General features: G+C 40.6%; 1 protein-coding gene and 1 long non-coding RNA gene across 5 annotated transcripts in view; one reads left to right on the top strand and one right to left on the bottom strand.

The window, feature by feature from the left end:
- LOC148150617 (uncharacterized) overlaps positions 1 to 25,673 on the top strand; it is a 126,769-nt gene that overhangs the window by 67,404 nt on the left and 33,692 nt on the right. The window lies entirely within an intron of this gene.
- The window catches only part of nt5dc1 (5'-nucleotidase domain containing 1), a 568,470-nt gene continuing 544,426 nt past the window's right edge, over positions 1,630 to 25,673 (bottom strand). Inside the window, exons 12-13 of one of the 4 annotated variants that reach the window (XM_087981159.1) lie at positions 4,671 to 4,776; positions 1,630 to 3,008 (exon numbers count right to left, since the gene is read on the bottom strand). In XM_087981159.1, the coding sequence (XP_087837285.1) occupies positions 4,691 to 4,776 (86 nt within the window). In that variant the 3' untranslated portion in view covers positions 1,630 to 3,008; positions 4,671 to 4,690. Of the gene's footprint in view, positions 3,009 to 4,670; positions 4,777 to 25,673 lie in introns of those variants that run through there. The other 3 variants (XR_015753733.1, XM_087981155.1, XR_015753734.1) reach the window with 3 other exon arrangements.

Here is a 25,673-nt window from a genome sequence, read left to right as displayed (position 1 = left end):
GAATGCTGTGGGATTCTAGGGAAGTGATTACTGGTCTCAATGATAGTCACAGTTGAGTTGCTGGAAGACTGGAAGTTGGCTAACATAGTACCACTATTTAAGAAAGGTGGTAAGGAAATGCCAGGAAACTATAGACCGGTGAGCCTGACATCATTGGTAGGCAAGTTGTTGGAGGGAATCCTGAAGGACAGTATTTACATGCATTTGGAAAGGCAAGGACTGACGATGGATAGTCAAAATGGCTTTGTGCATGGGACATCATGTCTCATGAACTTGATTGTGTTTTTTGAAGAAACGAAGAGGATTGATGAGGTCAGAGTGGTGGACATGATCTATATGGACTTCAGCAAGATGTTCAACAACATTCCTCATGGTAGATTGATTAGCAAAGTTAGATCTCATGGAATATAGGGAGAAGTAGCCATTTTGAGACAGAACTGGCTTGAAGGTAGAAGACAGAGGGTGGTAGTGGTGGATGGTTGCTTTTCAGACTGGAGGCCTGTGACTAATGGTGTGCCACAAGGATCGGTACTGGGTCCATTGTTTTTCATCATTTATATAAATGATTTTGATGTAAACATAGGAGGTATAGTTAATAAGTTTGCAGATTACACCAAAATTGGATGTGTAGTGGACAGTGAAGGAGGTTACCTCAGAGTACAATGGGATCTTGATCAGATGGGCCAATGGGCTGAGGAGTGGCAGATGGAGTTTAATTTAGATAAATGCAAGGTGCTGTATTTTGGAAAGGCAAATCAGAACAGGACTTATACACTTAATGGTAAGGTCCTAGGGAGTGTTGCTGAACAAAGAGACCTTGGAGTGCAGGTTCATAGCTCCTTGAAAGCAGAGTTGCAGGTAGATAGGCTAGTGAAGAAGGCATTTGGTATGCTTTCCTTTATTGGTCAGAGCATTGAGTACAGGAGTTGGGAAGTCATGTTGCGGCTGTACAGGACATTGGTTAGGCCACTTTTGGAATATTGTGTGCAATTGTGGTCTCCTTCCTATCAGAAGGATGTTGTGAAACTTGAAAGGGTTCAGAAAAGATTTACAAGGGATGTTGCTAGGGTTGGAGGATTTGAGATACAGGGAAAGGCTGAACAGACTGGGGCTGTTTTCTCTGGAGCATCGGAGGCTGACCTTTTATAGAGGTTTATAAAATTATGAGGGGCATGGATAAGGTAAATAGACAAAGTCTTTTCCCTGGGGTGGGGGAGTCCAGAACTAGAGGACATAGGTTTAGGGCGAGAGGGGAAGATATAAAAGGGACCTAAGAGGCAATGTTTTCACAAGGAGGGTGGTGTGTGTATGGAATGAGCTGCCAGAAGAAGTGGTGGAGGCTGGTAGAATTACAACATTTAAAAGGGATCTGGATGGAGATGTGAATAGGAAGGGTGTAAATGGATAAGGGCCAAGTGCTGGCAGATGGGACTAAATTAGGTTAGGATATCTGGTTGGCATGGATGAGTTGGACCGAAATTTCTAAAGGAGATTGCCAAAAGTGGTCTCTTAAGCCTGTAGCTGAGTGCCTGTTTTCTTGCTTGACTTTGTTGATGGGGTATACTAGCTTGCTGAAGGTCTGAATTGAAACAAAAAAGATTTGGTTACTGAAACTGTAAAGCTGCACATTAAGGTGAAAAAATTCCCTCCGAGATATTGAGTTATGGAACACATTTTTTTGGAGCTTTTTAATTTTAATGTACAAAATCAAATATGAAGCTGATGTTTACATATTATTGATTGATACACAGCCCACATCACTTTAACAAAGTACATTGAAATCAGAGTAGGATCTAATGTGTTGTTGAACATGTCCAGACAATATGCAGTTACTCAGAACTGAAGCAGAAAACAATATATGCATCCAACAACCATAGAGGGCAACATGTTTCTACAAATACTATAATTTCAATTTAATCAACTGTTTGTCAGATCTATTCACTAAATATTGAAAAATACTTTTATTAATGTCTAAAATTAACATTTGCAAACTTTTTATTTTACTTTGCACAAGACAGTTGTTTTGTGTTGACTTTGTTCCCTTTTCACACTACTGTTCCCCTCCCATGCCTGGAAGCTTGAAGATGCCATGACATTACAAACCTTTCTCAGCAATCATGTTGGAAAATTCCACAATTAGCACTCAGCAAAATAATTTTCTCATCCTCAGCATTATAACAGTATTTAAAGTGAAATGCTTATTTTGTACCGATATTACAACAGAGTAGCAGGTTTCTAAGTAGACAACCCAGTCACCAACCACATAGCAATACAGTTGATACAGCTTAGTTGGATCATGGTTAATATAGTTCATTGGTCATAATTTCTAAGACATCGGTTTGGTTGCAATGTATATACATACAAGTAGTCTGTAGAACTTTGCTTTTTCACTTCATGAAAAAGCACATGGTAAACATTTTAAAAAATCCTGATAAACATACATGATCAAATAAAACACATCATTGCACTATTTGGGTGTGACTTTATTGTGATCAAAATGACGCACAGTTCTTCTGACTTTTTTCCCCTTTAAAACAAAAAATAATGGATCATCAAATAGTCTTCATTAATACAGTAGCTCCTGTATTAAATGGAATGACTTTACTTCCACCATTTTCACAATCAACAGGCCTGGACTATATTTAGACCGATTAATGCTACCCTTATAACCAGTAACACTGAAAGAGGATTTTTTTTTTTAAATGAAGTTATAATAGCTTTTTCAAAAATAAAACCATCAGCATAGCTGATTCTAAATGCACTTAAACAGTACAGAAACTTCTCTTACGGAGGTAACGCACAGTAGCCACACTAGAGACAAAACATGTGTTGCTTTGCAGAGGATCTTGCTTTTCTTCACAGGCTGAGGTAACAGCTTTTGCATGCTTATTCTTGTGTTATTGGTTCACTGGGTCTTGGAACAAGGGCTGCGGGAGGCCTCGGATAATAACCTATGAAACTCGGTTTATCTGGACAAAACCTGGGGAACTTGTGGTCAAGTGACAAGTCTGCAAAATTAAAAACAAAAAGAAGTAGTACCTGCGGCTAATTTGACAAATTACTTTCATAAAATCAGTTTTTGTAAACATAGAAGTTATGTGAGAAGAACAGTACAACACATCATAAACTGAAAAATAACAAATTTCTAACGAAAGCTCCCATATTGCTGAAATCAAATGTAACTACAAGACCATGATGGGGCTGTCACTTTACCAAGACATAATTCCATAAGCTGGATTCAATGATATACATGAACTTGCAGAGATGACATGGAATGAACCTACTTCAAGATGGTAAGGCAGTGGCAGAGTGGTAATGTGGACTATGAATCCAAAAGCTCCAGGGATACGGGTTTGAATTGCCCATGATCAAGATGCTTTAATTCAAATTCAGTAAAATCTAGGATTATTAAAAAAAAGGCTAGCTTAACAGCGACTCTTGTTGATTGCTGTAACAAGAAAATCTGGTTCACTGATGTCCTTTAGAGAAAGAAATATAATGGCCTTGTTTGGCCTACATAGAACAATGTATTTGACTCTCAACTGCCTCTGAATAAGCTACTTGGTTCAGGGACAAAAAGGAATAGGCAACAAATGCAACCTTGTCAGTGACACCCACATCACATGAGAAAATATAAAAAATGTTCCTTGTAAGCAAATTGGACAGAACACCCACAAAAACCATAAATACCCTTTCAAATCTTACTAGAACCTACAAATAACTATGTATCTTTTAATTGTTAAATGAAATCATCTTCTGTTAGCACCTTGTTTGTGTAACCACCAACCAAATCACTGACATCTATTACCTCACTTCTAATTGTTAGGAAATGTTATGGTGAATTATAGAAAGTCGAGCATGTGATAAAGCAAACAAAGCAATTGTTGCTTCTGTGTGGTTAGATTCCTTACTGTGTGAAAACAGGCCCTTCGGCTCAACAAGTCCACAGCGACCCTCCGAAGAGCAACCCACCCAGACCCATTTCCCTCTGACTAATGCACCTAATACTCTGGACAATTTAGCATGGCCATCCACCTGACCTGCACATCTTTGGATTGTGGGAGGAAACCGGAGCACCCAGAGGAAACCCACGCAGACACAGGGAGGATGTGCAAACTCCACACAGCCAGTCGCCTGAGGCTGGAATTGAACCTGGGTCCTGGCACTGTGAGGCTGCAGGCCTAACCACTAAGCCACCGTGCTGCTCTTATAAGAAGTGGAGAAGCAAAGGCACAATGACCCTTTCATCAAATGGACAGGCACTGCTGAGAGTGCTAAGATTGTTATTCTAAACATATGAACAAGAAGCAGCAGTAGGCTATTCAGTCATTCAAGGCAGTCATTCAGCTCAATTAGCAAGATCCTCTGATAATAACTCAACTTCATATTCCTGCCTACCACTGATAACTTTCACCCGTTTTGATTATCAAGCGACTCTCCAACTCTGCTTTAAGATATCCAAAGATTCTGCTTCCACTGCCTTTTCAGGAAGAGAGTTCGAAGATTCATGACTGTTTATGAGTCAAGATTTTATCTCATCGCTGTTTGAAATGGGCAACCCTGATTTTTAAACAGTGACATCTACTTGTAGATTCTCCCAGAAGTGCAAACATCTTTTCCATATCCATGCTTTCAAGGCCCTTCAGGATCTTATTGGTTAATCAAGTCACCTTTAACGCTCCAAACTCCATTAGATACAATCTTGGCCTGTCCAATCCTTTCTCATAAGATTCCAAAAGAGAAAATGCTGGAAAATCTCAGCAGGTCTGGCAGCATCTGTAAGGAGAGAAAAGAGCTGATGTTTTAAGTCTAACTGACCCTTTGTCAAAGCTAAAAAAAGGGAGAAATAGGGAGGTATTTATACAAGGCTGAGAGAAGGTGAGTCATGGCTCCAGAAGCAAAGGTAGCAATAACGAGGTGATAATGACAGTGCATAGAGAGTTTATAGGGAGATTAGGAGCTGTGAATGACCAAGGCTGAAGCCAGTGTTATGTGATGAATATGTGGGGGATGTGGGGGGGGATGTGGGGGGGGATGTGGGGGGGATGTGGGGGGTGGGGGGGGATGTGGGGGGTGGGGGGGGATGTGGGGGGATGTGGGGGGTGGGGGGGGATGTGGGGGGTGGGGGGGGATGTGGGGGGTGGGGGGGGGATGTGGGGGGTGGGGGGGGATGTGGGGGGTGGGGGGGGATGTGGGGGGTGGGGGGGGATGTGGGGGGTGGGGGGGGATGTGGGGGGTGATGTGGGGGGTGGGGGGAATGTGGGGGGTGGGGGGGATGTGGGGGGTGGGGGGGATGTGGGGGGTGGGGGGGATGTGGGGGGTGGGGGGGATGTGGGGGGTGGGGGGGGATGTGGGGGGTGGGGGTATGTGGGGGGTGGGGGTGTGTGGGGGGTGGGGGTATGTGGGGGGTGGGGGTATGTGGGGGGTGGGGGTGTGTGGGGGGTGGGGGATGTGGGGGGTGGGGGATGTGGGGGGTGGGGGATGTGGGGGATGTGGGGGGTGGGGGATGTGGGGGGTGGGGGATGTGGGGGGTGGAGGATGTGGGGGGTGGGGGATGTGGGGGGTGGGGGATGTAGGGGGTGGGGGATGTAGGGGGTGGGGGATGTGGGGGGTGGGGGGGATGAGAGGGATGAAGCAGAGGCAAAATGGAAAACAGGGAGAAGGGTAGCAAAGGGGGAAGAGGAGAGGAAAGAGGTGATGAGAGAGTGGGGAGCGAAAGAAAGAGAGACAATCAAGAAATAAGAGGTACGGAACAGTGAAAAATATATATATTAAAAAAATAAATGAAATAAAATTACGGAGCAGAATGAAAACAGGGGGCTCGAGATGGGATAATCACCTGAAGGTGTTGAATTCAATGTTGAGACCGGCAGGCTGTAACGTGCCTAGTCGGAAGATGAGATGCTGTTCCTCCAGTTTGCGTTGAGCTTCACTGGAACAGTGCAGCAGGCCAAGGACAGACATGTTGGCATGGGAGCAGGGTTGTGTGTTGAAGTGGCAAGCCACGGGAAGGTCCGGGACCTGATTGCGTACAGACCGAAGGTGCTCAGCAAAGCAATCACCCAGTCGGCGTTTTGTCACTCCGATATAGGGGAGACCACATTGGGGGCAACAGATGCAATAGACCAAATTGAAAGAGGTACAAGTGAAACGCTACTTAATCTGAAATGAGTGTTTGGGGCCTTGGATTGTGAGCATGGAAGAGGTTAGGGGCAGGTGTTGCACCTTCTACGATTGCATGGGAAGGTGCCGTGTGTGATGGAGGAGTGGGCTAGGTTGTCCTGGAGGGAACAATCTCTGTAGAATGCAGACAGGGGGAGGGAAGGGAAGATGTGTTTAGTGGTGGCGTCGTATTGGAGTTGGCGAAAATGGCTGAGGATTATTCTTTGCATGTGAAGGCTGGTGGTGAAAAGTGAGAATAAGGGGGACCCTATCCTTGTTCTGGGAGGTGAGGGAGGGGGTGAGGATCGTGGCACGGGAGATGGACTGCACGCTGTTGAGAGCCCTGTCAACAACTGTAGGTGGAAAGCCAAGATTGGAGAAGAAGGAGCACATATTAAGAGCACCACTTTGGAAAGTGACCTCATCGGAACAAATGCGGCGGAGGCGAAGGAGCTGAGAGAAGGGGACCTGCTGAGATTTTCCAGCATTTTCTCTTTTGGTTTCAGATTCCAGCATCTGCAGTAATTTGCTTTTATCTTTCTCATAAGATGGTCCACTCGCTTCTGGGATAAGTCTGGTAAATATTATCTGAACTGCTTTCAACACATTTCTATTCTTCCTTAAATACGGCGCCAAGAAGTAAAAACTAATAAAACTGATCAATGAGACATAATGGTCCAATTCATCTTGTATACTTCAAAATGGACCTACAGTATGACTAGTATTAGAGTATTACTAGTTTTTCCTCTTGGAGTGATCAATACTGTACACAGCCTGAAGTTTAACCTCCCTATTTTTATATTTGGTTCCTCTCACAATAATATTATTCTATTGACTTGCTGCACTTGCTCTTTTGTGATTCATGTACTGTGACACCCAAGTCTCTTGACAGCTCAGGGCTCTGCAAGTTCACATCATTTAAATGCTTCTTCTATATTCTCATACAAAATGAAAATTTTATGTGTTCCAATATCTTATTTCCTGTATCTTTGCCTGCTCATTGAACTCATATTTGCTTGCAGCCTTATGTTCTCTTCAGAATTTATTTTCCTATTTATCTTTGTGTCACTGGCAATTTTGCTAAACAGATCTTTTGCCCCTTCATCCAAGTCATTTATATAAATTGTGAACAGTCAAGATCCCAGCACCTGTGGCACACAACTTGTACATCCCACCAACTGAAAAAGACCCATTTATGCCTATTCTCTGCTTCATACAAGCCAGCTAAGTTTCTGTTCATGCCAATACACTACTCCTTACAGGATGAGTTTTTATTTTCTCCAATAACCGTCAATGTGTCATTTTATCAACATCTTCTGGAAATCTAAGTACAACACACCTTTTATCCACAACACATGTGCCTTCCTCAAAGAAATCCATAAATTGGTTGAACATGATTTCCCATTTACAAAACCATGTGGGTTCGGGGAGAAGGCAGGACAATGGGTTTGAGAATGTATCAGCCATGACTTGATAGGCTGAGTGGCCTAATTCTGCTCTTATCTTATGACTGATAGTCTTATGTTGACTCTGTCTGAATAAATCTTATTTAAATGCCCTGTTATAACTTCCTGGACAACAGCTTTTTGTTTCTTATGACAGTTAAGAACCTAATTGGCTTTCCTGCTTTCTGTCTCTCCCTTTCTGAACTGAGGAGCTATAATTGTTATCTTCCATTCTAATGGGACCTTTGCCAAATCCAAGGAGTTTTGGAAAATTAAAAGTAGCACATTATCTCATTAGCCAATCCTTTTAAGACCATAGTTCATCAGGACACTGTCACATTTCAGTTTGCAGCTCCAATAATTTACGAAGTACAAATTCTCTGATGATTTTCATTCATTTCTTCATCCCTCCCATGATTTATGGCTGCTTCTGGGAGCTAACTAATATCCTCTATGGGGAATGATAGTGATGAAAAATACCTGTTCATTTCATATGCTTTCTCTATTTTCTATTCTAAATGCTCCAGACTTACTTTCTATATCACTAATGCATACTTGATTAAATTCTTACTATTTTACATATTTATACAACTTTCCTAACAGTTTATAGTTCTGGTTGGCTTTTTCCTCTTTATCTGAGTCATTCTTCCTTATTTTAAAAATGAAAAAGTCTCTCAATCTGCTGACTTGCCACCTTTTTGCACAATTATATGCTGTTTTCCTTGAGTCTGATAATATCTTTAATCATTCTAAATAACTTAGGAATTTTTCTGACTTTTTGGTATGTATCTGTTCTATGTATTCTGAAATAAATGTCTACAACTGCACCTCTATTGAACCATCCTTTACCCTGGTTTGCCAATTCACTTTAGCCAATTCTGCTTTCATGCCCTCATAATTGTCCTTATTTAAGTCAATACAATGGTCTGGAACTCACTTCTCTCTCCCTTATACAATGTTTAATTCAATCATATTACAGTTGCTGCTACCTAGGGGCATTAATTAATCCTATCTTGTTACAAAATACCAAGTGTAGTAAACTAAGTTTAGATCTGAAGAAAACTCATAGCAGACTTCAACACTGTTTCTCTCTTCACAGATGTTACAGATTCTGTTGAGATTTTCCTGCATTTCTTTTAGTCTCCAATGCTCTCTGTTCACCTCCATAAATACTGTTTAAAAATGCTGAAAACATTCTATGAACTTTATCTAGGCTCAAAGTTTGTGCGAAGATTTGTAGCTCGGGTGCTCGTTGTTGTGGTTCTGTTCGCCGAGCTGGAAGTTTTTGTTGCAAACGTTTCGTCCCCTGGTTAGGCGACATCATCAGTGCTTGGGAGCCTCCTGCGAAGCGCTTCTTTGATGTTTCCTCCAGTGTTTATAGTGGTCTGTCTCTGCCGCTTCCGGTTGTCAGTTTCAGCTGTCCGCTGTAGTGGTTGGTATATTGGGTCCAGGTCGATGTATTTGTTGATGGAGTTTGTGGATGAATGCCATGCCTCTAGGAATTCCCTGGCTGTTCTCTGTCTGGCTTGCCCTATGATAGTAGTGTTGTCCCAGTCGAATTCATGTTGCTTGTTGTCTGCGTGTGTGGCTACTCTGGGTCAGATATGTCGATGACACGTTTGTAATCATTAAAAACACGGAAATAGAAAAAACACACCGGATCATCAACGCCACACTCACAGGAATCCGATTCACGAGAGAAGAAGAAAAGGATAGCCAACTCCCATTCCTAGACGTGATGGTACAGAGAACACCGAATGGAGAATTCACTACAAGAGTATACAGGAAAGCCACACACACAGACCAAGTCCTAAACTATGAAAGTAACCACCCCAACACACACAAACGAAGCTGCATCAGGACACTATTCAAAAGGGCCACAACACACTGCAGTACACCAGAACTGCAAAAAGAAGAAGAGGAACACCTATAACAAGGTATTCGCCAAAAACGGATACCCGCGCAACTTCATCAACAGATGCCTAAGAGAAAGACCACAGAACGAGGACATACCACAACCAAAAGGACTAGCCACACTACCATACATCAGGAGCATCTCGGAACTGACAGCCAGACTACTGTGACCCCTAGGACTCATAACGGCACACAAACCAACAGCCACGCTCAGACAACAACTCACCAGAACGAAGGATCCGATACCCAACATGAGCAAAACAAATGTAGTGTACAAAATACCATGCAAGGACTGCACAAAACACTATATAGGACAAACAGGAAGACAGCTAACAATCCACATACATGAACATCAACTAGCCACGAAACGACACGACCAGCTATCCTTAGTAGCCACACACGCAGACAACAAGCAACATGAATTCGACTGGGACAACACTACTATCATAGGGCAAGCCAGACAGAGAACAGCCAGGGAATTCCTAGAGGCATGGCATTCATCCACAAACTCCATCAACAAACACATCGACCTGGACCCAATATACCAACCACTACAGCGGACAGCTGAAACTGACAACCGGAAGCGGCAGGGACAGACCACTATAAACACCGGAGGAAACATCAAAGAAGCGCTTCGCAGGAGGCTCCCAAGCACTGATGATGTCGCCTAGCCAGGGGACGAAACGTTTGCAACAAAAACTTTATCTAGGCTACCTCTGACCACCTGAATTTTTGAGCCCTTGTATCAATTAAAATATCTGATTATTATTGACTTGTTTCTTGAATAAGCTGTCATTATTTCTTTCTTCTCCATCCTAATGTGACTAATATGAGGGACATGTATACCTCCTCCACAAGTGACTTTTTGCTTTTATCATTTTACATCTCTACCAAACCACTTCCACCTCCTTTTTTCCTGAACTTACATCATAATGTTACATTGTGCTAATACCTTCAATAAGCAACACAGCCACTTCCTCACACCTTTTCTTAGCTTTCTGTCCTTCCTCAATGTCCTGTACCCTTCAATATTCAAGAACCAATTGCGGTCATTCTGCAGCCATGTCCCCAAAGTTGTCTAAATCACACTAATTTATTTCTATTTATGCTAACAATTCATCGGTTTTCTATTGATTATTGTGTGCATTCAGATACAGAGTCTTTAGTCTTTTTGTTTTTTTTCTTTTTGTAACCTCCAGTTTTATTTAATGACTGTTGATTTGTATTCTCTTTCTCTTCTTCTAAAGAACTGTTTCTCACTTTGCATATTAATATCTTTTGCTTTTTCTCTACTCTTTGATCCACTATGTCTTCCAAAATTTAATTCCTTGCCCCAATCATTTACTTGTAAATACTCTACTTCCCTAGTTATGCAGCTTGCAAGAACATCAGCTGCAGCATGGTTCAGCTGGTGACTGTCCAAGTGATACAGATTTCGCTTTCCACATATTGTGCGAAGCAATGCCCATGAACTGGAATCCATTTCTCCCAGACTACCTTTTGTGGCACCTATTCATCTCTGTAACGTGACTTGCTGTCTGCCAATTATTATGCTTCTTACTTTGGTACCGGGCTCTTCATAGTGCCTCTGCAGAACCTCTTGTTTTGACCAATCAATATCATTGGTATCTACATGGACCACAATGACTGTATTCTCCACTTTCCACTGTAAATTCCTTTCCAGCTCTGAGCAGATTTGCCAAACCTGGCATCAAGCAGACATCGCAGCCATTGGCACCCATGGTCTTTGCTGCAATCATTGACTCCATCCTCCTGACCCTTTGTTAGCACTACATCATTTTTGCTTCTTGTACCCTGGTGTAACTTGGCTCATCCACCCTACAGCCCTCAGTCTCACCAAAACAAGCTGAAAGCTGTCAAACTTGTTAGACAATTGCAAAGGCCGACGCTCCTGCACGCTAGGTCCTCTTACCTGCCTTACTAGCTGTCAAACTCTCTTGTCTGAGAACATGAGCAAAATCAGGACACCATATCGTCAGAGGTATGATCGCCTCCAGGTTCAAAGATTCCAGGAAATTTGTTTCCTTCCTTATACGTCACAATGTCTGTAGTTCAGCAACCTTTAGTTTGAGCTGAAGGTGCTTGAACTTTAAACACTTACCGCAGATATATTTGCCCTGGATCACACTGGCATTCAGGAGCTCCCACATACTGCAGCTGTGATATATTCCCTGTGCTGCCACCCTCAATGTGTTCCAAGTAGTTCCTTCATTTATTCTATTCTGTATTTCCTTCTCTTTTTGTATATTATTAGCCTTACCACCAGTTGCTAAGTGAATCACTTCCCAGCCACTCATCAAATAATTAGCTATTTCTCTTATGGCAGAGTAAGAACCAATTCTTGAGGCTGTAAGTGTTAGAAAAAGGAAATAAAAACAAAAACAAAGGAGCACCTTTCCCTAAATCACCCAATTCCCAGCACTTTATTGCAATCTGCATTCAAATGCATAATCATACTAAGTTGGCTAGCGTATTAGCCATATGTTATTAACACAAAAGGCCTAGCTAACCAAGTTGCAGAGAAGCTGATTTTAGCTGGATCTTTGATTAATTAAGCCCAGCTGCTCCTTCACCAGTGACCTTGTTAAAACTCTGCTTAAGGCTGACATCTTTTAGCTAAACTTGAGGTTCAAGTAAATTGCCAACTACAAACAAATAAATTCAGATTTTTACAACAAGATTTATATTCTCTTACCAACTGCCACTAGTGCTGATTTTATTTTCAATGTTATGATAGTACAGGTCAAACAAAGCTATAGAGTACAATGCTGAGTTGTTTATTTCAATAGATGTTTTAGTTTGAATGAGAACTTACTGGAATGAATACTTTAGATAACGCGACTGTAACAATTTATTATTCTGTGTCTTGAAAACAAACAGGGGAAATAGGACATAAATTTGGTCTTAAAGTGCAGCTGTTCTTAAAACGTTTTAACCACACAAAAACGAATTGGCAGAGCTATCACTTGTAACCAATATCCAAATATATTCTCCATTAGTCATTTTCCTATCCATGGATAATGGCCAGTGTTTTATAATGCCTGGATGAGAGCAACTGAAAATCATTATATATCACTGTTTCACACATTAACTCACTAATAAGCAAGTTAGCCATCTAAGAACATCAATGATTTAATCTTTTTTTTGTAGCAAAATGACAAGTTTGTTTTAGTTGAATCAAAACCAAAATGAACTGATACATATTGGTGGAGAAAATTCAGCACCCATGCCACAAATCAAAATTATGTGCAGCCCCTTTTAAATATTAACTGCAAACTGTGGTAAGAATAGCAGTGGGGTTTGGTTTTGGAGGGAATAGATCAGGGGGAAGCAAAGCAAAATGGGACAGCAGTAGGCCAGATGACATAAGCAGGTCCAGTGAAAGTATCAAGACTCCAAGTGATACTACAAGAAAAATGTTTAAAGAAAGCAAATATTTATCTTTGCTGTATGGCCCTGTGTGGCTCCAAAAACATCAAATCTTATCACTACCCATTTCTCCAGTAGTTGAAACTGGATCCTAATATACTTAGTTTGGATGGGAGTGTTGTCAATCGATTTTAAAAGATGTGGTTAAAGTTTTGATCAAACAGTCAAATTTCCAATAGATATGCTCTCTGCTCTTCACTTGTTTTTCAGGCAATAAACAAATTCTGCCAGTTGTAAAGCCTCCTGCAGCCTCATCCTCTTTATCTTGTCCTAATCACCAGCAAGGAAATAATGTTCTAAGTAACTCCACAATTTAAAATGTTAATCAGCTATTTAATATTGGACATCTTTGCTCCAAACAGGTCATTGATTATATTACTGAACACATTTCATTGTATCTGTGGAGAGGTCTGAGCAAGTCAAGAAAAGCAATTCTTTCATTGGAAAGGAAATATGAGATTGCAGATCCAATTTCAGCAGAATGATTTCTACAGATGTGGGAAAACTTGAATGCAATTTTGCTAAGAATTAGATATGTCATCTTCCGAGTGACACTTTCTCTCAACCTTTCACATAATTTAAGGCTCTTCTTGCACCCTTAGTTCTAGTTTACGGATGATTATAGAATTTCGATTCATGACGAATTTTGTAATGCCCTTCTGCAAATTTGCAAATAATTTGAAAAGAATGTAACTGCATGGCCTGCCCAAATCAGAATTCATAATGACTGATCTGGCAAAGTACACTATGTATATTTAATTTAAAAATGGATTACACTGAGCAATAAGTGATGGATAACTTTTAAGCTGAAGATTTTAACTTTCTGTCTCCACTTGGCCAATAAATCCAACCCTAGATTTTTTTTGCTGCTTTCTGTCAGGATTACAAGAAGATGAAAAATAATTGTGAGGCAGGGTTTCTGAAAATGACAACTGAAACCTTATGTTAGAATAACAGGCTTATAGTTTTCTTGGTCATCAGTTTCCTGTACACTATTCCATTAGTTATTTAATCCCCTCACTGACTAATGAAAGACATTGCAGATGTAACACCCTGAGGATTTTCAGTCAATCAGCGAGCTTGTGAATTCAGAAATATATGTTATAGAAAAGGTAATGGAGTGAGAGGAAACATGAAAGGAACAGAAAAGCGACGAAAGAGGAAAGAAATGTAAGGTTTCTTAAGATCTGAGAACAAGTGTGAGGATGCCACAAAAACTCACTTCCCTTTATAAAAAGTTGTCATTATGGAGAACTAGATGGAGACCTGTTGTAATGTGCTGCTACACATCCAGCACCAAAAAATGCTTCTTGAATCTGCTGGACATCATTCCAAGAATAAAATTTTTTTTTTTAGATTACATTAGATTAGATTAGATTACATTAGTGTGGAAACAGGCCCTTCGGCCCAACATGTCCACACCGACCCGCCAAAGCGCAACCCACCCATACCCCTACATTTACCCCTTACCTAACACTACAGGCAATTTAGCATGGCCAATTCACCTGACCTGCACATCTTTGGACTGTGGGAGGAAACTGGAGCACCCGGAGGAAACCCACACAGACACGGGGAGAATGTGCAAACTCCACACAGTCAGTCGCCTGAGGCGGGAATTGAACCCGAGTCTCTGGCGCTGTGAGGCAGCAGTGCTAACCACTGTGGCACCGTGCCGCCCACGGTGGCATACATTACAGAAGGAGACCATTCCACCGAGCATACCTGTGGCAACTCCTTTAAAGAGCTATACAATTATGAGGTCAGAAATGGATATATCCATGAGTGATTGCATAACGTTCAGCATAACTTGCAACTTATAAGATACTGAAGGAGTTTGTGTCCACATGCAGCAAGACATAGACAACATCCAGGTTTCGGCAGATGTGGCGAGTAATATATAAATGCCAGACAATGGCCATGTCTAACAAGAGAGAATCAGAGTATCTTCCTTGTTGTTCAATGCCATTCTTGAATCCTCCATTATCATCATCACTGAGTTTGCATTTACGAGAAATTTAACTGCACAAGTCATATAATTTCTGTGAATACGAGAGCTGGTCAGAGGCTAGGAATTTGGTATTACATTACTTGTCTCCTGCTTTCCCAAAGCCTGTCTACTATCTGCAAAGCATAGGTCAGATGTCTGATGTAATATTCCCAATGTAATACTTGCCACTTGTCTGGATAGATGCAGCTCCAACATCACTCATGAAGTTTGATATCATCCAGGACAAAGCAGCCCGCTTGATTAGCCCCACATCCATACTTCAACATTTACTCCCTTCACCTCCATGCACAGTGGCAGCAGTACGTACCAGCTACAGTACATGACTTAGTGCAATAGCTCACCTCGGCTCCTTCAACAGCACCTTCCAAACCTGCGACGCTTAGAAGGGCAACACATTTAAGAGAACACCCAACTCAAATTCCCCTCTAAGTCATTAACTATCCTGGCTTGGTACCATATTGCTGTTCCTTCACTGTCACTCGGTCAAAATCCTGCAACTCCTCTCTTAACAGCACTGTTGGTAAACCTACACCTCGATGATGCAATGATTCAAGAATTGTGTGTCATTATGGAGGAGAAAATAGAAACAAGTGAAAGAAGTGTTTATCCATTCGCAAGTAAATATATTGCGATTAAATAGTTGCGAGCAGTCTAGTTCAAACTTACACAATTCCCATGGAGAGGAATAGAGTCAATGGCAGGGGATTGCTATTTGTAACAGGAACTGAAGACAATGGCTCTGATTTTCCCAATATTTAATTGGATAAAATTTCTAGTCATTCAATAATGATGTCAGATAAGCCATCTAATAATGAATCAACAGTAGAGAGGTTGTATTGAGGTAGATCTACGTCCGATAGACACTGAAAATATACAACACAAAAACCTTCAGGGGCGGCACGGTTTCTCAGTGGTTAGCACTGTTGCCTCACAGCGCCAGGGATCCAGGTTCAATTCCCAACTCGGGCAACTGTCTGTGTGGAGTTTGCACATTTTCCCTGTATCTGCGTGGGTTTCCTCCGGGTGCTCCGGTTTCCTCCCACAATCCAAAGATGTGCATGTCAGGTGAATTGACCACGCTAAATTGCCCATAGTGTTAGGCAATTAGTCAGGGGTCAGTATAGGGTAGGGGATTGAGTCTGAATGGGTTACTGTTTGGAGGGTTGGTGTGGACCTTTTGGGCCAAAGGGTCTGTTTCAATACTGTAGGGAGTCTCATCTTATCTCATACATGTGAAAGCTAATGCTGTGTTTTGGGATTATGTTACCAAAGACAGCAGGTAGACACAAAATAAGAGGGATCTCAGGATGGAACATGGGGAGACACCTGGTGTAATGGTGCAGGGGTGGGAAAGGAAACCACGGCAATGATATCCTGGCTATGATTAAACATATAATTAGGTGATGTAGTCTTAACCAGGTCAGTGGAAGTGGAGGGGCATTTAAAATGGATGGTGTTTTACACTGTGTTGAGAACGATAAAGAGGGAATATTTACTATAAACACAATTTCCTTTACTTTTATTTAAAATAAGACTCCTCTACTCACTGTTTTTGTCAATGACCTTAAACCAGATGGTTCTGGTCACTAACCCTTCTCGCAATGGAAGCATCATCTCTAAATCTATGATATAACATTTTGAACACCTCTACCAAATTATAGTTATAGAGATATACAGCACAGAAAAATGCCCTTTAGCCCATTGTGTCTGTACTGATCAAAAACAACCATCTAATTACTTCAATCTCATTTTCCACTTGGCCCATGACTTTGTATGCTTGGCATCACAAATTCACATCTAAATACTTGTTAAATGTTGAGGGATTTTGCCTCTACCACCCTTACGATCAATGAGTTCCAGATTCCACTCTGTGTGTGAAAATGTTTTTCCTCACATTACCTATAAATCTTCTGTCCCTTAAGTTAAATCCATTCCCTCTGGCCATTGATCTCTCCAAATGTCTCCTCATCCTTCATTCCAGAACAATAATTCCAGATTTTACAATGATTCCTAATAACTGAAGTTCCTCATCTCTGGTACCATTCTCATAAATCTCCCAGTAAGCTTTCTAAACTGTCAATATTCTTCCTAAAGCACTGTCCCAGAGTTGGACAGAGTACTCCTGCAGGATATAACTGATGATTTCTAAAGGTTTAGCATTACTTTGTCACACTTTTACTCTTGTTTATAAAGGATCCCATAGGCTTTATAATAGCCTTATAAACATGTCCTTCGACCTTCAAAGATTTCTGCAAGTAAAGTTTCAGGTCCCTCTGCTCCTTCATCCCATATAAAATGGCACCACTTGGTTTACATTATCTCGTCATTCTTCCTACAAAATGCATCACTGCACACTTCTGTGCTTTAAACTTTATCTCTCTACATTACTTGTTGATGTTTGCCTGAAATCTGCTTCTATTTTTCTCAATGTTTCTTACATTTCTGCAATTGATATCATCTGGAAACTCTGAAATTTTGCCCTGGGTGTCCATTTCCAGGACATTAATGTGTATCAATAATTGAAGTAAATTGGTTACTTATTGCAACCCCATCAGCAATTCAAGGCACAGAAAGCTCTCGTCCACAACCTATGATGGATATATGAAGGAAGTATGATGCCAACTCATGATTGAAAACTCAGTTTGTCCTCCAGTGATATTTCTCATTTTAAATGTATACCAGGCCTCCTCTCAGATTGTGCTGCTTGTTAAGCATCGGTAGTATAAATAAGAGTGGAAAAAAATGGCTCACGTAAATCAACAATTCAAAAGCTGTTTATACATTTCTCACAATAAGTTTCACATCCAAAACTTGATTTAGATTGAAAGATATTGTGTTCTACCTTCTGAATGTCATTCCTAACTGACAAAGCATCACTCCCTTAATACTGCACTGGAATGATAGTCTGGAATTTTGCGCTCAAGCAGTGGAGTGGGACTTGAAGCCTTATATGTGAGGAGTTGAGAATGCAGCCAATGGAGGCATGGCTAATACTGATGAAACTAAAAAATGCTATGATCACTGTCAATCACCCAATGTTACGCTCAATTTCCCCCATTGCTATTAACAATTCCAATTTATTTCCTATTGCCAGGCCTGGAACTGGACTTGAAATTACTCTAGGAATGTAAAAGTATGAAATACCAAATGTACCACACATTTCAATAAAGCTTTCTTAAAGAGATTTATGCAGTTTTCAATGTAATCATATTTAATACCCATGAAAGGTTTTCTCCATATACAGGGGCTGTAAATGAGAGACAGTTAATTCAATCCTGTACATAAAGAGCTGAAAACAAACTATATAGGGAAACTAGAGCGATTGATGCTGATTGATGACAATGATAATCAGGTTAAGTTAAAGTGTGAAGCCAAACCAGATGCTCTAACTGGGTGTATTAAAATTACACTGTTTGACAGGAAGTGAGCTACACACTGACTGCTTCAAAATGGGAAATTGCATACACATAACAAACACAATTTGCATTATTTTGTACTTCTAAAAATATTTCATGTCAAAAATAATTAAAATTGTCTCTTTACAAACTTGGAAACATCAGATTACAATATAAATTTGGCTGAAGAAGGCATTTAATTTGGAACCTGAACTTTTTTCTACTCTGTAGCCTTTGGCAAACACTGAGAAAAATTACAGAGCGAGCCCTAAAGCTGCATGCCTGCTTCAAGTTTCACTTCTTCCCTTGCAATCTTCTGGAATTCCCATATACTGTAGCATCTCCTCATTTGCCATAATGGTCGTGACGAGCTCTGCCTTATTGCTAAGAATCTCACCAGCAGGCTGAGTTACCAGTGTTCCAGGAAAATTGTTTTGAGCTGTAGGGGAAATCAGAGGGGCCCCACATTCCTGCCCTGTCACTTACTCCTCAGGGAGATACTTTTACATTTTGTTTTTCTTTTCACTTGCTTTTCCATGGCTCAGCTTTTGTCTAAAAAACTATTACATGTAAGATGAGACGAAGACCCAAGGGCACAGCCTTAGAGTAAAAGGAAGACCCTTTAGAATAAAGATAAGGAGAACCTTCTTTAGCCAGAGCGTAGTGAATCTGTGGAATTCATTGCCGCAGAGGGCTGTTGAGGCCAGGTCATTGAATATATTTAAGACCGAGATAGATAGGTTCTTGGTTGCCAAGGGGATCAAAGGTTATAGGGAGGTAGTGGGAAGATAGGGTTGCAAACCTATCAGCCATGATTGAATGGTGGAGCAGACTTGATGGGTTGAATGGCCTAATTTCTGCTCTGATGATCTTATTTTCCAGTTCTGGAAATAGTTCTGTGACCTGAAATATTAACCCCTTTGCACGCTCTATAGACGTTGTCAACCCTACTGTGTATTTCCAGCAGTTTTCATTTCAGATTGCCAGTATCTGTGGTATTTTGCTTTGCACCAAATTGTATGAAGATCTAAGATGTGACCTGACCACACAAGCAGCTCCTGGGACTTTAAATTCATTACTTGGAAACCACTAAGCATATTGTTTGTTTTCTTTCTATTACTCCAAATGAAATCCACACACCTCCCATTTTAATTTTGAAATACATAATTCCTTGTAATTGTCACTATTAAGCCTAATTTTAAAGTAATATTAAAGCCTCCCCTGCAAACTGAGGTTATTTATGCATTCTGGAAACAGGAAATCCAAAGGTTCCACGCCACACTCAATTCCATTTAAAACTTGCCTGAAACTACTCTCTGCTTCCTTTTTAGCCATGTTTAATCCATGTTCTTGCTTGGCCCTGGATACTGATAGACTTTAGTCGATGAACAAGTCTCCCACACCAGACCTTTTAAAACTTAGTACAATGTATTACATGAGGTATCCTCAAAAATGTCACTAAGGAGAGTCAGGCAAAATATTGCTTCTAAAGCTTTGCTTGAACCATTCATTGAGACCTTCTGATGTAAGTTTTTAACTGGCAGGGTGGGATATAATAACAAAGCATTTAAAAATACGTAATATAATCAAGCGTCTTTACTTATCAAGTAGCCTTATGTGCAATGCCTTATAAAACGCCTTTAGAAATTCCAAATGTATTGCATCTAATATTCCTGTTTATTACCTCTTCAAAGAATTCAAATAAATTTGTCAGGCATGATTTTCCTTCCCTGAAGCCATGCTGACTCTTATAAGAGTCAGCCTATTATAAACGCCTATTATAAAAGGCGTTTTATAATAGCCATGCTCTGCTATTATATCCTTTATTATAAGCTCAAATATTTTCCCAATGACGGATGTTAACCTAATTAGCATATAATTACCTAGGGTGTAATCTTGTAGGCGTGAGAGTGACATGGAATGTGGTGAGACTTGTGATCGAATTGGATGAGAAGTTCAGTGAGGCTTATCTCGATACCGGGTGCAACACACTACATCTATTATTCATCGTGAAGCAACATGGCAAGTCTCTCATGAAGCAGCAACAAGTTAAGGGAAATTATATCTTATTAAACGCCTTATTAAAATCAAATCTTACATAATTAATATTCAGCTTCCTGTGTTACCAAACACCCTGAACAAGCCAGATGTTGAGAATTCTTGATATGTCAGTCAGAGTAGGCTTCTGCCAACCTCAGCTTGCCACTTGCTCCAAAGGGCATCCATGTTGGACACTAAGCACCAACATCCCAGAGCGTGAAGTTAGTGCTCCATGGGCACCAGAAGACATTCCACCACTGCACCATCCCATCCACCACAGTATCTACGTCCCTGCCCATAAAGCAGGGTGACAAATTTCCCTTGTATGCCATGTGTGGGGCAAATGTGAGGAACTGTGCAGGACACATCTGGACTGACAGTGCTTGTGAGGTGCACAACAGCCTTTTAAAACAGAGGTGTCAGAGCTCGGAATGCTAGTCAGTTCTGGGAAATCCCAACAACGGTGAGTTCTTCCAGGAATGGCACGTGAAGAGTTGAGAATGCTGCCAGTGGAGGCATGGCTAATACTGATGAAACTAAAAAGTGCTAAAGTTTGGGGTACAAGGAGACAAGGGGGCACCATAGGAGTGGGAGGGGTAGTTACTGAAGTGAATTTGGTACGATGAAAAAGTACTAGGCCTCATCGTGAAACAAAACCCTCTAAAAAACATGATAAAAATGGCACTTAACCAAAACATGTCAATCAGCCTTTTGTTTCCTCCCCTTTTTGAATAGGGTGCTACATTGTCAGTTTTCCAAACCTCTTGGACTTTTCTAGAATCTAAGGATTCTCAGATGATTACTAACCATGCATCCATCACCCCATAAGCTATTTTCTTTAATATCCTAGGATGCAACTCATCACATCTAAGGGACCTTTTGTCCTTTCGCCCCATACGTTTCCTGAAGTCTCTCAAGTCCAACCTTAAAACTTGCTGCTGTGACTAAGCTTTTGTTGGTGCGTTTTAAGATCTCTTCTGTGCTTCAGTACCAAATTATGCTTTGTAGCACTTTTGAAGTCAAGTTGTTATTATTTTGAAGTAGCTTTTCAGCTGGTACACATACGACTAATTGAAAAATTTCATCCCGAGGCTTTTTATGAGGCAATTCTCCAACTTCCTGTTGCTCCATATTTCCTGAAAGCTGTGCATCTTGTATTTCATCCACTGCCCAGATTCAAAGAACATGCGCACACAAAGGTGGAGATCTTTTGGCCCAGAGCACCTTTGCAGGATTGCAAATGATAACCAACTGCACCACTTATTTTACTCCAATGATCTTTGAAAAAGCACCAAATTAAGATGAAATATAATGTGCTACATTATGAATAGATCATGTTACCATTAAATATCCAAGAAACTGTTACTGTTACATGGTATGTTTTTGATTAGTGAATAACATATGGGAAACAGGTTGATTATTTGCTTAGAATTGACTATACTATTATATGCATACTAAACGTCTTCTATAACTGCATACATTAGTTTTTATTATAGTTTAATGTGCATAGTGGTTTCTTCATGGCTGCAGGCACTGAATGTAGCAAGGTGGTCAAGGATTTATAATATCAAAAATTGCAGAAATTATTGGGTTTATCTCCTCCATTCATCTCATAATTTGTCAAATTGATTTCACCTTGTAAATGTCATACAGTATCATAGACAGAACTGAATTTTTAAAATACCACTGAAATCTGGATTCAGTTACCCACTATCCCACTCATGCTCCAGGGGACTATGAGCTCATTTTGGAAACCTCATACTTTCAAACCATTCCGAGCCTGCACCACTTAATACAGGACATTTGTATACTATAACATATAAAAGAAGGGCTTAGATAGCTAAAATGAATGATACAAAGCATGCTTCAACATTCAAATAAAATATCAATCAAGTTATGTTTATTGTGTTACATCTATTATTTAAACTAAACTGTGCTAAGTATAGCTGATTTAAATGCTGTAGGGTCAATACAGACTGTGTTAAATCTGTAACTATTATGAGACTAAAACACTTTCTATTCAGAAAATTATGAAGAGTATAATACTAATTACACCAAAGAAGAGGTAAACTTTCTTATCCACAGTTTTATTTCCCTCATCTTCCCAGGGAAAAGTTAAAATGGTACAGTAATCAAGGCTGGAAAAATGCAGTTAAAAAAATTACTCACAGCCCAGACTGAGTATCACTGCCACAGCAAGTGGCCACAGGCCTAACGACAGAAATTCAGGGAAAATGCCCCAAAGAGATATTAATCAGAGGTTGCAGATCTGGGTCACTGCAAAGCCAATAATTAAGCTTTAACATTGAGCTGATTAAAAGTCAAAGCAAATCTTGCCTCATATGGACAGAGAGTTTGGGAGACATTATTCAGGCTCCCAAAAGTTTGGAGCTCCTTCATTAATGCCATGATATAGGTATATTCCCAAAGCGGAACTGGGGCTGCGACACTATGATCAAAGTTTCCAAACAAACTTGAAAATGTACGATATCCTTCATGCTCACTCACCCTCACCTCCTATCCCATTCAAGCCATCCTATACCAATCTACGTATCCAATAGAGCCCCTCATACCCTTAGAACCATGCTTTGCCAATTTACCCATTCTCCATTATCCTTGTGGTCCCTGTGTCACACCCCATTACCTATCAATCCATTCCAAGTAGTTTTTCAAATCCTTTGCACTATCCTATGCCCCCAATCAGCCCCATCGCATTTTATAGATCTTTTATGCCACCTCATAAACCCCATAAGACCAGTTTTTGCCCCTCTCTCTTGAAGCCAACTCACAATATCCACTGGGAAAGAAATACTCTCATTGATAACAAAAAAAAATCAATTTATCGAAATCCCTTCAACTAATCCATTATGGAAAGAAATGTTTTCATTTAATAGGCAGTTGGGGCTGCCGATCAGCAGGCAGCTCATTGTGAAATAATATTTGGGAAAACAACCATGCAGCAGAAATCCTATAATAACTTAAGTGAACTCAAGTAATTTATTTAAATATTGTTTTTTATGGCTGTTCTTTTTAACTCCATACATTTTCCTTTGGACAGTTTCTTGACAACTTTGGCAGTCTCAATCAATTTATGTACTTGTTAGACACAAGCATCTCTTCAGGAAAACTCCACTGGCCATTTCCCAGTGACTTACAGGACTCACTCAGTGAAAGCCAGATTGTACTACTGATCACCTTTCGTTCACTGTATTTGATGTAAAATATTTAAATATACAGGGAAAAATAAGCATTGCAATTTACTTTGCATTGGAAAGAATGCAATGGCAAATATACCACTAAACTATTATGGTGCTAGTGGAAATAATGAACTGATTTGCAATTCATTACAACTATTCTTAACTCCTCTTATCATTCTTTTGTTGAACATTACCCAATATCCAAAGTTCTTATCAAGTCATTCATAGAGTCATAGAGATGTACAGCATGGAAACAGACCCTTCGATCCAACTCATCCATACCAACCAGATATCCCAACTTAATCTAGTCCCACTTGCCAGTGCCTGGGTCATATCCCTCCAAACCCTTCCTATTCATATACACATCCAGATGCCTTTTAAATTTTGCAATTGTACTGGCCTCCAACACTTCCTCTGACAGCTCATCCCATACATGCACTACTCTCTGTGTAAAAACGTTGCCCCTCAGGTCCCTTTTATATCTTTTCCCTCTCACCATAAACCTATGCCACCTAGTTCTGGACTCCACCATCCCAGGGAAAAGACCTTGGCTATTTACCCTATCCATGCCCTTCATGATTTTATAAACCTCTCTAAGGTCACTCCTCAGCCTCCAACACTCCAGGGAAAACAGCTCCAGCCTGTTCAACCTCTCCTCATTAGGTTATCAAGTTGACAAACATCCAACAGAAACAACCGATATTCATCTACTACCTTTAACACAATAAAACACTACAAAGCACTTCATAGGAAAATTTTAAGAAAAATATAAAACCAAACCACATAAGCCAGGTGGATATAAAGCCAGATGGGCAAAAGCTTGTCAGAATAGTTTTAAGGAGAATCTTAAAGAGGGAAATTGAGGTAGCAATGTAGTGAGGCCTGAGTGAGGAATCCATTCAGGTCTCTGACTATAAGTATTAAAGACAACCTTTAGTAATAGCTATAATTAAACTTTCATTGATGAAAGCTATTTTGTGAAGAAAATATAACAAATACACACTTTACTATGGTTGATTGAAGCCTTAACACTTTCAGGGCCCACAGGGAGATACAGTTTCTAAGCATGTTCAGGTCAGGTTTGACCTCCTCATGTGAATAATTGCCTTAGTCAATTGTTTTTACCAGCAGCAAATTTTGCCCATATATACCATGATCTATCCATGTACAAAATTACAAATACACAGAAGATGTATTTGTAGGGCTGTTTTTAAAGCCAAAGACGTGAAAACATGTGGAGAACAACATGAATGAATGGAGGAGGGGAAGGAAAGCTGAATGACACATGAGAAAAGAAGCATCTTCAGTGATTTAGATGTTAATTTTTAATGGATTGGTATGCAATTGGATTGCAATTAAAGAGTCAATAAAATGTGTAGCTAGAAAAATGAAGTACAGAGGAGCAGGGAAATCGATGTTTCGGGAATGGGGAGGGGAAGTGGGTTTAGAAATAAATAGAGGGAGGGGAGTGGGGCTGCGGGAAGGGTGGGTGGGATGATGATAGGTGGATGCCCGTAGAGGATTATTGTGATCGGTCAGTGAGAAGGAAGATGAACAGGGATGTCAGGTCAAGGAGATGGGGAAGAGAAGGAGGGCTTAACATAGGGTAAGGCTGGGTGTGGGAGATTTTGAAGCTGGTGAACTCGATGTTGAAGCCATTGGACTGTAAGCTCCCGGGGCAGAATATGAGGTATTGTTTCTCCAGTTTACGTGAAGTCTCATTTCAACAAAGGAGGAGGCCCAGGATGGATATTTCACCAAGAGATTGGGAAGGGGATTTGAATCGGCTGGCAGCTGGAAGATGATGTTGATTGGAGCGCATAGAGCGCAGATGCTCCGCAAACCAGTCTCCAAGTCTGCGCTTGGGTCTCTTCGATGTAGGAAACCACATCGGGAGCAATGGATGCCATAAACAGGTTAGAAGTAGTGCAGGTGAATCTCTGGAATGATTGTTTAGGGTGTTGGGTGGAGGTTAGAGGGGAGGTGTAGGGGAAGGTGCTGCACTTGCAGGGAAAGATACCGGGTGTGGAGGAGAAATTGGTAGAGCGTTTGGAACTGACGA

Source organism: Chiloscyllium plagiosum, unplaced genomic scaffold (assembly GCF_037043375.1).
Source record: "Chiloscyllium plagiosum isolate Xiang-an unplaced genomic scaffold, Cpla_swu_hap1 HiC_scaffold_3, whole genome shotgun sequence".
Taxonomy (NCBI): Eukaryota; Metazoa; Chordata; class Chondrichthyes; order Orectolobiformes; family Hemiscylliidae; genus Chiloscyllium; species Chiloscyllium plagiosum.
The sequence above is the reverse complement of the archived record's forward strand: the minus strand, read 5'-3'. Positions and strand labels throughout refer to the sequence as shown.